This window comes from Cicer arietinum, chromosome 7 (genome assembly GCF_000331145.2).
Source record: "Cicer arietinum cultivar CDC Frontier isolate Library 1 chromosome 7, Cicar.CDCFrontier_v2.0, whole genome shotgun sequence".
In the NCBI taxonomy this organism is placed as follows: Eukaryota; Viridiplantae; Streptophyta; class Magnoliopsida; order Fabales; family Fabaceae; genus Cicer; species Cicer arietinum.
The window spans coordinates 45,054,391-45,067,177 of NC_021166.2; the positions used below are offsets into that span (position 1 = coordinate 45,054,391).

The window sequence follows — 12,787 nt, forward strand, 5'->3', positions numbered from 1 at the left end:
GACGAAAAAATTGTGTGTGTTTCACACGAGCTTCTACATCATATCTTTCTAGAGATCCTTCTATTGGAAGAATTGGACTGACAACATCGCTCTAAAAAAAGAGTGAGTTTGCTTGCTAGCGGCATCATGATTAGGAGTTTGTACAAGAGGCAAACAAGTCGATGCAAGAAGAGGCTATACAACAGAAGGAACCTATACATTAGGAGGATGTTGTACAAGCAGGAGGGGCTTGTACAATATCCTTGAGGATCGTCATATGGTACATCGGTCCTTACACGATATGAGCATCATATCATTCACATATTGTGGTATAAAAATTCAAAAGGTAAGTTAATTTCTTAAATATATTTAAAATATACCATCGTGTATTTAAAATATTTATTATTTTTGTTTTATATTTTGAATTCATATATGGTATATCTCTACAAAAGAAACCCATGTTGAAGTTGGTTGCCCTTCGTAAGAAGTTGCAAACTTTTATTCCACAAGTACTATCTTAGTTGACAGAGGTTAGGGTTAAGTCGTCTCAATTAGCCTTAATGTAGAGGGATAGTTTGAAGTTGATCAATAAACAGAACAAAAAAACAAAAAAAACTGAAACCATGTGTTCTTACTGTTTTAAGAAAGATCATGATAAAAGAACTTGTCATATGTATAAGCACAATAGATAATAGTTCTCTACCCTCTATAAAAAAATATTTTACTTGTGAAAGGACTAATGCATAACCTATTGAGCATAAGGCAATAAGTGACAACGATGATGTTGTTGTCTTCAATCAAAAGTCTTGTAATGCTATTAGTCAAAAAGATGGATCCATACTCTTTATTAGTCAGAGTAAAAACAACATATATAAAATAAATTTGTTTGATTTAGAAAAATAAGAAGTAAAAGTGTCTCATGTTAGTGAATGAAGAACAACTGATCTAGCACAAAAGATTAGGCATGCTAACTTGAGAATGATCTCAAATTTGAAAAAACTCAATCTAGTTAGACAATTTCCAAATCTCAAATATAAACCAGATGTTCTTTGTGAGACATGTCAGAAAGAGAAATAGACCAAATTATCTTTTGCTTTAATTAATGTTGCTTCCACTTCTAGAACACCCGAACTTTTACACATTGATTTGGTTCTGTAAGAACACCCTGTGTTGGTGGTAACAAGTACGAACTCGTAATTTTTTATGATTATACCAGATGGACATGGATAAAATTCTTATAACACAAGGACGAGTCAAATAAAATATGTACTCTCTTTTCCAAACAAGTGCAAAATGAAAAAGTTTTTGTTTCACAACAATTTATAGCGATCATGTTGGTGACTTTGAAAATAGGTCTCTTGAAAACTTTTGTGGAGAGAATAAAATTTTACATAATTTTTTCTCACATAAAATACCTCAATAAAATAGTATTGTAGAAATGAAAATTGTACAAATTGTACAATAAAGAAACTCTGATTCTTGAGTAATCAATCCATGTCAAATCTGATGACAAGAAGCATGACCATAAAAAGTCAAAGCCAGATGATGATTTTACAAATTTACAAGTTTTAGAAGAATAAAAAAAAGCTTAATTGCAGTTTTGGTCCCCCTATTTTAGTTGAATCACGAAAGTAGTCCCCCTATTTTATTTATCCCCAGTTTTGGTCCCTCAAACATAATTTTAGTAAAAAATTTATGAAATATCATTTTTTTTAAGCCACATCATACCATTTATGCTCATAGGTTTCAGGTGCAATTGTTGCACCATGAGATTTTGAGGCATAGTGTGGCTTAAATAAGTGCAAAAAATTGACCTGGTATTTTGTTTAGTGTGTGCGTGCAAGATTTCAGTGTATGACCCTAACGAATATAATTTAACTACTGTTAAGACAATCTTTAGGTATTTAAAAGGTACTGCTAATCTTTGTATGCTTTATAAGAATTATCTTGAGTATAAATTAGTAGGTTATTGTGATGCTGACTATGTTTGAGACAAACTTTAGAGAAAAAAACATAAGTGGAAAGTGCACATTTCTTGGTGAATATATGATATCTTGGTCACACAAAAGACAAGAATCAATTGCTCTATCCATTGTAGAAGTATAATACATTTTAGAAACAAGTTGTAGCACTCAACAATTATGAATAAATTTATAGACACTAACCATCAATGGGTAGATATTATTATAAAATCCCTTGCTGAAGATAGATTCACCTTTATAAAGATGAATTTGATTATTCAATTTATAAAGGAACGATAACTTAAACTCTATATTAGTTTGACTTTGGGCAAATTTACTGCGATTTCCCTCTGGAAAATGAGTTTATTTTTCCTATGTTAAAATAAGTTCTTTTGGTTACATATATATTTTGTCCTATAACAAATTGAAATTATTTTTGCCTCTAGTTGAATGAACTTCAATTTGTATATTGAACAATTTTCATATGTATATGATAATTGATATTCTGACACGCGTAGCACTTGCTCTAAGCACATGCTAAGTTATTTAGTGCACTTTTAAATTTATAAACTCAAGCGTTTTATTAGAAACACCAACACTTAAGCACCCACTACCTTCAAATTTCACTTTTCCACACTTTTGGTAATCTTGTATTCCCTCGACCTCCCACATTCTCTCTTGATTTTCAATGGCTTCAAGTTCTACTCGTTCTACACCAACAATGACTTGCAATGATGATCAGCTGAACCTTCTCAACAAACTTAGAGTTGATTTCTAGAACTTGACTAAAATGGTTTCAACTTCATCGATGATCTTTGCCAAAAAGGATAATTCAATTTCTTTACCCTAGAAAAATTGAAAATGTATGATATGCTGGTAAAGAAAATATAACTTGTAAAGACCAACACTCTCTAATTAATGAATGTTGATACAATTTAAATTCAATTCATCTAAACACTTATTCATCTATTTATCATATGCATTTACGTGAACATTTATTGGTAGGACATTTTATCTCAACTAACCTAAACTACAACTTTTCATTAAAAAAGAGAGTAAATATTGGTATTTATTTATTTATTTATTTTTATGTAGGATGTTATTTTTTAACATTATATTATGGTTTAAATAACTATAAACTTTATTTCAATTCTAAATTTTAAAAAAACATCTTCTCCAAACAATTTATATGAATTTCTTCAAATTTGTTTACACTCTAACTTATGAGTTGTTTTTGCACATTATTAGTTCATCTAAACACATAGAGACTCAAATTATTTCTACTATCAATAGTTAAAAACTAAACCAAATGTTACTCTTTGAGCTTTATTTCTTATGTAAGCAGGTCATAAAAGATGCAACATTGTGTCAGTTATCGTTTAGAAACCATTGCAAGAGAATATCACATATTTTATTTTATTTTTAAGTGTTAGAGTTTCTATAAAATCATAAAAATATTTACTTAAAGAAAAATAATAATAGAAACTTTGTTTAGGTTGTTTAAAAGAAATTACCATGTTTAGAAGTCGGTATTTATTATGACTTTTGCTATCAACTATATCTATTTATCATAGTGTTAGGCTATATGATTACGTGTAATCTAGAAGGTGGTGAAACGGTTAAGAATATCCAAGCAGGAATCAATTGGAATCAATTAAATGCAAGTTACCAAATTGATAGAAAAGCACACAATATGGACAATAAGAATCAATCAATTTGCACATTGAACTTCGATTCAATTAGATAACTATTTACTTGTAAGCTAATTAATTTACACACAATTGGAATATGTTTTGAACATGACTATTGTGAGTGCAAAAGTAGTTTTAACTACGATTCTCTAGTTGATGTTTTGATGATAATAAAAATAAATAAATAAATAACAATTATTTTTTAACTATATTTGCTAAGTGTGTAGATTAAGTTAGAAGACAACGATTTATATTAACGACTATCTATTGTAAAATAACATTAATTATGAGCAAGTTAAAGATAATAATCTAAGTGTTTCTAACACAAACAATATTGTAATATGGCATATGATAATCTACCGTTCGAGTCAAAGTGTTAAAGACAAAAGAAATATAAGTCAATGATTGTCCATCTGAAGCCAAAAGAAAAGAGCGCTACAATGATTTATGCCTCTGACTAAAAATCTATCTTGATCTCTTGACTCAAATATCAAAAGAAGAAAGCTCTAAGTGAAGCATCGAATAAAATCTACGTTCTAGTACAAGTTAGATCCTCTGATGAACTAAGAAAAGATAATTCTCTAAACAAGTTCATAGTGACCATGAAGAATATTTTGAAGCTGTATTGACACTGATAAAAACGTGTTCTCAACGTGCCTCTGATGAATCGATTAATATAACCTCACTCTAATGACATTGCATTTGAGACTTTTCGTAAACAAGTTGACAGTTTAATCAATGTTGAAGTCAATACTCTAAAAAGTCAACCATCTAATAAAGTCAACATATGATAACATTAACGCTATCAAATTGCATTAACCAAAGATAACAATTTTCTTCCACTATAATAAAAATTTAATATATTGGTTACAACAGAATATCCTTGTGGGCTAATAATCCTAATTAATTGTTGAATCAATTTCCTTCTAATTCTGAAGAATTTTGAATAAAAACCTCAAATTTGTAACCCTACAAATTTGGTCTTGATGTTTCAATTTGATGTAGCACACACTTTAATTTTAAAGACTTCAACACCTTGAATCTCCGACTCCAATGAATATTGTCATTTTCAACCTTGAATAAAAATAAAAACCTAAAACCTATAATCCAAAATTCTAGGTGAAAAGAAATTCCTTCATTTTCCTTTACTTAGCTTGGAATTGATTCCAATCAATTTCTTCAAACTTAGAATACTCACATACAAGGTCCTATCTTAGTTTTTGAAAATAAAATCAATTACTTCAAAGAGACTAAGAATTGTCAAAGAACTTTGTGAAAATTATGATAATCATTGATGAGAATGAATGAAAAAGTGTTTATATAGGAGGTAGTGAGAAAACAAATCCAATGCACTCAAAATTAGAAAGTGTGTAGTTGATTTAAATCACATTAGTGTTGATTTGAGTCGACATAAATCTAATTTAAAATTGTTTTAACAGGAATATTCAAATCACTTATAGGTTTATTCTAATCACATTGAACTAACTTTGCAAATTTGAAAAAAAATTAATTAGTGATTCGAATCTACATAATTCAATTAAAATTATTTAAATCACATGGTTTTGAATAGTTTGATTCGAATCAATCTTTTCTTGTTTTGAATTACAGAACATTTGAAAAACTTGATTTTTAATGCATGTTTGAAAGCCAACAATGTCAAGGATAAAAATGACTTTAAAATTGATTTTAATATAAATTTAAAATGTTGACTTTCTCATATGCTATGATATGAAATTAAGATTATTGAGAAAAACTAATTACATCATCTAATCTAAGCCTTGTTTTGACACTATTCAAAATAATACTAACTCTATACCTGAAGGAACATACATCACACACTCCCTCTTTTTTACGATGATAAAACTTACGAGTTCTCAATAATTGTAAGGAGATGCTCTCCCTTAATGTTTGCATACAAAATCTTCTTAACTTGTCAATATATTTTTCCCATATGAGATTATAAAAAAATTTAAAGAAGCAACCATTAAAAACTTAGAAGTACAAAGCATAACACAACCAACCATATACACCCTCAACTACGTAAAAATGAACAACCATGCATACATCATAGAACAAGAACATATATTTATTAAGAGCATCACCAAATTTCAACTTCAAACCACAAAGGGTCAACTTAGGAAAACAAACATGAAACCTTCATGACAACCAAACAATTGAACAAAAGGAATTCAGATAACAAACTCAACAAGTGAGCTAAAATCCAAATGAAAGATAAACGACATGCATCCAAACCAATGCAAAATAAATATCGAAAGTACAATGCATAAAACGGAAAACAATCAAAAACAAAGAAATTAACACAACGCATGCCAATTCACTTTGATCTTGCTACAAATTCAATTGTTTGATATGCCTGGGGAACTAATGCATTTGGCTCACACATGAAGCTACTTAAAAATTCATTCATATGATTTCCTTCATAAGTCATATATGTTGTACCATCAATAATCAAGCCATCACATTTTAAATCAATTAATGGTTTCCAAAAGGCACCATTCAATTGATTTATATTTTTATGTCTAAAGTTGCAAGATACAGTAAAGTCCTTGGAGCTTTCTAGTTAATTAACAGTAAAAATATTTACTAATGACTCACCGATATTTATTTTGCGAACACAAAAGTAGTTCCAATTATTTGTTTCTTTCGTCTTTGTTTCTTTCTCGTTTATTTAAATAAGTGATTTTTGTGCATATATAATTTTTCTTTCGTGTTTTTTGATTATTTCATCGGTTTAGTGCAACGTTATTTTTTTTTTACGTTTTAGTACAATATTGTTTCGATTTAATGTATATTTAATCAATGATTTTTGTGTTTTCAACATTACATCTTCGAAGGCATAGGCAATCTAAATACTTCAGTTTTGTCATATGTTTAAGCTTTATCACCTTTTAGGACATTTTCCCGTTTTATGCTATTAATTTGAGTGTTGTGAGTTTGTTCATAAATTTATCTTTTTTTTTTATTTTTTTATTTTAGTGGCTTTGAATTGTATTAATTATTGTCGATCAATGTAATTTCTACTAATTTGAATGAATGCATATCTTTTTAGTAAAAAATAAAAGAAATAGGTAAGTGCACATTCATTGACTCAAAAAAAAGTGCACGTTCAATATATATGTTTTTTTTGTTATTAAATAATGTTTTTTTTTGTTATTAAATAATGTTTGCATTTAATATTCATTAAAACTGTTGAAATACAATTGAATTTGATCCATTTGTTAAATTTATCCTAAATATAGATATAAATAGATATATATTTTTTTTTATGAGAGATATAAATAGATATATATTGATTTGGGAAAAGAAATAGAATATAATATCTGATTAATTTTTTTATTTATATTTTATCTATATTTGAATTTGAAAACGGTTCATATACACTGAATGTAAAATAAAAGCAAGACCTTAGTGTTCAATCACAACATAGCAACTTTTTTTCTTTCCTAGAATAGTTGTTGCTCTTTTCTACAGATCCAATATAGGGTTTATTCTTAACAATAGAGAATTCTGATTCACTTGATTCATACCCAACATTTAATAGGTTAGAATGTATTTATTTTGAGAATGACCAAAGAATAGATATTTTATTATACTCTTTCCTTAAAAAATGAAACTTAAATTCTTTTAATTGATTATGTATATTTTCCTTTCAATTTTTAAATTTTTTCCCTTAACTAAATTTATATTTATTTTATTAATTAATAATGTATATTCACACCTATGTGAAGTTGGTGGCTTCATTTTTTAAATTGAAATAAACAATCATTGATATTTTTACTTTGTCTGATAATTAAAAATATTGTCTTTAAAATTATAATTTTCTAGTACTTTGTACCAATAAATATTTTCAGTCAAACTAATTCATGCATTTCACATATTATGTGTGCATAGTGAACCAATTAAGATCTCTCAAATTATACAACAACCTCTCTCTCCCCGTCATTATTCTCTTTTACATGTAAGTTACCATATTTGTAAACACCACCTTATTAATATATAATAATATTTTTTTTTAGCTCTCACACACAAAATTCTCTGTCTAATTCTTGCTCCTTGCTTACTTAGTTTATTCTCCAAGACTCGTATTGGTCTTCTCCACGAGTGTTGATCCCACCAAATTTTCGGGTATGCTCTTGGCTACTTTTTAATTTAATTGTATTTTATTTTAATTGATGAAAGTTAAGGTTTTATGCTTGATGCTTAAATTCAATAACAACAATCTATGATTTTTTAGGACATTGCAATATTCATATATACCTCTTTATATTTTATTCATTGGATATTTGTTTTTCTTTGATGGGAAAAAACCCTTCTTTTAAGAAGGATTGGAAAACCCCATTTGATTAATTGGTTCAACATCAACATCCAAATGGTGGTAAAAAGATTGGGTTTAGCAATATATATGTAAATAATCAAAATCGTTATGACGGATAAATTTAAATAGATAAAATTTCATTTTCTCACTAGATCTAATAGTCTCTAGATTGATTATAATAGATTCAAATCCAAATAGTTGATTGTAATAAAGTTAAACTAACATATAGAAAATAGTGAAATTGAGATGTAAATTCACTTCCTTCCTCTAGATTCGGGTTTCTTTAACATTAAAAAGGTGAGAAATGGGTGGATATGCGAAAATAAATACTCATTACATCCATGGTAAAATTATTAGTTGGAAATTAACATATATCAAATGAGATAGAATAGAGTTTGAAAAGAGTGAAAACGTGCATAAACATTATCCGTATTGTCTACTTCGAGTGTACCTTCAAAATCTTAGAAAAGTTAATATTAAATTTAAATAAAAATATTTATTGGTCTCTCAAAAATAAATTGTTTCACATCTCATGTAATAGTATGACACACAAAAATTAGGGTTTTAGATTTTTAATAAAAGATCACATTAAATTTTTTCATTTCATTTTCTTCTTCTTTTTATAATAAAAAATTTATTAAATGAAATACAAGAGATACTTGTATCCGTTAAATCAATGATAACATCATAGTACACGGCCATTAATATATACTACATTTTCCACAACCCATAGCCACATAGCCAAGAAGAACCCGTTGAATTTCATATAAAACATTAATCTCAACATTTAATTTTAATCTAAAAAAATTTAATTAGATGTTTTGCATTCAAACATTTAAGTGTTCTTTTACCACACAAATTCACATACATGTAAAATATGTTTATAACTTATGACAATTTAAATTATAGTTTGTTTTGTTAATATTCATCTTTCCTTTTACATACTTTTTGTACAAATCAGAAACAATATAATAATGGTAAATCTATAAAGTTAAACTTACCTATAAGGATTGAGGTGGGATGGATTGGAAATCCTTTTTTCATCCCTTTGACTCTCATTTTTATTAACATATAAACTTAATTGGGGATAGAGGTGAATTTTAGAATAAACCCGAACTAAATACAACTAATTAAATTATAAAGTTAAAACTAAGATGCATGAAATGATATCGAGTGAGGTTGAAAATCAACTTTCCATATGATGTGTTCATTCCATCCCGTTATAATGTTCTAATTTATTTTCACTATTAACACATAATAGTATTTTGAATTTCATTTATAAATTATCAAGATTTAGTGTTAAATCTCATGAGATCTATATCTCTTCGTCAAACAAACAAGTAAAACAAGAAGGGAGAAATAAAAAGAGAGCATATACTAATTAGTTGATGGAGTTAATTCTATTATGTCAAAGGGTTTTGGAATATTAAGTTTGGGATTAAATATGTTTTTGATTCATTTAAAATAAGAACATTTAAGTTTTTATACTATTATTATTATTATTATTATTATTATTATTATTATTATTATTATTATTATTATTTCGTATACTACATTTTGAAGCATGGGTTTACTATTCAAAATAGATATAAAGTTCTAGCTTAAAGAAGTAAACTAGTAAATATATCAAATGGGTTGTATTGATAGAACATTTTTTTAACATTTGAAAAATACAAAATTTACCCATAATAATCATTGCATTCATAATTAGGGGTGTAAATAGTTTAAATCTTCTAATGGGTCTTTGTCTAGACCCTCTGAATATTTTTGGAAGCTTCATTCAAAATTTATAAAATTTGACCCTTAATTAAGAAATGCAATTACATTATTTTAAAATATTATATTTTTATCGAATAAAATATCAAAAACTCAAATTACTTTATTTAAATTTATTAAAATAAGTAAATTGTAAATAATTTCTAAATATAAATTCAAACTAATATCAACCCCTAACTATTTAAAAAGAGAGAGAGAAAGAACATGAACGAAAAAAAGAAAAAAAAATGATATCATTTTATTTATAAATAAAAAAAGAAAAATTGAGATCTAACTAGTAATTTTAGGACCTTGTACAATAGCCTAACTTGCACGGGATATTGTCCTATAATAGACCTAGAACATAATCATATTTTGCAAAGTCTAAATCGATCCAAATTATTTTCAGCTATATATTCATTTTATATATATATATATATATCATGGTGAAGAAAAGTAATTACCCATAAAATTTCTTAGAGTATTTATGCTATAGTATTCACTTTCTCCTCCACATGCACACATATTTGTGTGTATTATGAATTAATTAAAATATAAAATTTTAAAGAAAATATATAGATTACAGTACCACTCCTTAATCTTAATCTTTACACATTTTAATGGAATCTATTTCATATATATATTTAAAATATAATAAACTAATTGAATATATTACATAGTTTTATTTTAGCTTTGAAATATGAATATAATTTTTAAAAGAATTTGTTGGCTATGAAAGTTGAATAATCAACTTATATGTGATTGGACTAATATTTAACTCTATTTTTAAGATGATTGTTGATTGAAGGGACTTTTGTTCCTAAATATGAATTTTTAGGATACTTTATTTGTTTTGAATATATTTCCTAACTCTTAAACAACACTTTCCACCTCAAGTTGTTTTGAGATGTTATCTAATTTAGATCTTGTATTTTTGTTGACATGAAAATTAAAACCAATTTCATTCTCTTTCTTTATTATTTGTTGTAAATTTTATTTTATTTTTTAATGAGTGTTGATAGATGAATTACATTTGTTGAATTATTTATGATTTTATAAAATATTGCAGAAAGTGATAGAAAGAGCATTATGGAAAATGGTGGGAATGCAAAACGTAAATCAGCAGAAACAAATGTTGAAGAAGAAGAAAATGAAGATATAACATTAGATGAACTAGAAAGGAACATATGCAGTAGTATAAAAGAATTGAAGGAGCTTCATCATAAGGAAAATGACAATGGAAAAAATCCACCATCAAAGAACCAAGATGGAAGTAGAGTAATGAGTAGAGCTATACACAATGTACTCAAAAACATGCTTAAGTTGGTTGATGTTTGTCATGTTGATGGATTTGTTTATGGTGTCATTCCTAAAAATGGAAAACCAATAAGTGGTGCTTCTGAAAATCTTCGCCATTGGTGGAAAGAAAAAGTCAAGTTTGATAGAAATGGTCCTGTTGCAATTCTCAAGTATAATGGTTCAACTTCAAACAATGATATTTTCAACTTGAATGGAGAAAATAACAATGCTTCTCTAAGAAACTTGCTTGATATTCAAGACACAACATTAGGGACACTTTTGTCATGTCTTATGAATGGTTGTGATCCACCACAAAGGAAATACCCTTTTGAAAATGGTGTTGTTCCTCCATGGTGGCCTAAAGGAAATGAAGAATGGTGGCCTTTATTGGCTTATACAAAGGATCCTGGTCCTCCACCTTATAGGAAGCCTCATGATTTGAAAAAGGTTTGGAAAGTTGCTGCTCTAGCTAGTGTTATTAAACACATGTCACCTGATTTTAAAAAGATTAGAAACTTTGTCAGAGAATCTAAGAAACTTCAGGACAAAATGTCTGCTATGGAGGTTGCTACATTAGCTGCTGTTTTAAATCATGAAGAGTTTCCTAATGAGGTTCCAACACATTATGGAAATATGAATGGATTCTCTGAAATGTTTCATGAAACCAATGATTATGATGTTGATTTGGCTTCATTTCAAGGAATTAATGTTGATGGAAACAACATATTTGTTAACAAGTTCCAACAATTTTCAAACTTAGCTCCATTAGAAGGAAATGTTAAAGGAAACAACTTGTTAGTTATTAAAAACCTATCACCTTATGATAGTGTGGTTCCATTTGAAACAAATGTTCAAGAAAAAGTTATTATCAAACACCTATCACCTTATGATAGTGTGATTCCATTTGAAGAAAATATTCAAGGAAGCAACAAAATGATAGCTGATGTTCCAAGAAACAACATTAAGGTTATTAAGCCAGTTGCAACTAAGAGAGCAAGAAATGTAGGTAATAAAATTTACACATGTGATAGCATTGAATGTCCTTATCATAATCACCAAATTGGATTTCATGACATGGATTCAAAAGATTATCACCAAGTGAATTGTCCTTACATAAGAAATTCTGTCCAATTGATTGAGAAGTCAAAACATAAACAGGTTTTCATGGAAACTAATAAAGTGGATTCTTCAAGTATGTTTAAACCTTTTGTTAAACAGGGCAACCAAAATAACACCATGACATCTTCAAGGAAGTTTCATTTCTTGGACAGAAACAAGGATCAACAACAAAATCCTCAACTTCAAATGGAAAAAGATTTTTGTGGTGTTTTCAATGCAAAGCCATTTGTTTCCCAACTTGATGGTGATAAATTTAATCAACCAAGCAATGGCTCTACCATGGAGAAAACAACATAAAGGTTGCTGCATCAAATTGGAGAAGAAGTTATTTTTGTTCTTTATAAGTAAGTGACTTTGATTTATAGATAATGATCTAATGAATTCATTTGAAACCTTTCATTTAGTATTTCTTATATTTTTGCAGTTTTTCATAATTTTTTATGGTTTTTTTGGTTATGATGTTATGTTTAAAGACAAAAGGTGTTGGAATTTGAATATGTGAGAACTTTTATTTAGTAATTTTTTTCTTCTAGTTTGATGGTTAGTTTAAAAGAAAATTGATTAAGGTGTTCGTTATATGATCATTTCCTAGTTGCGAGAGTTCATCAAATAGAACTCATTAAAAATCCAACAAAACATGCCCATTA

At 27.6% G+C, this 12,787-nt stretch overlaps 1 protein-coding gene across 1 annotated transcript; it reads left to right on the forward strand.

Moving 5' to 3' along the window:
- The first annotated feature begins 10,811 nt into the window (after positions 1–10,811).
- LOC101496159 (ETHYLENE INSENSITIVE 3-like 1 protein) lies at positions 10,812–12,437 on the forward strand. Its single transcript, XM_004511123.1, has one exon. The coding sequence runs from the start codon at positions 10,812–10,814 to the stop codon at positions 12,435–12,437; it is 1,626 nt and encodes a 541-aa protein (XP_004511180.1).
- Positions 12,438–12,787: the final 350 nt, after the last annotated feature.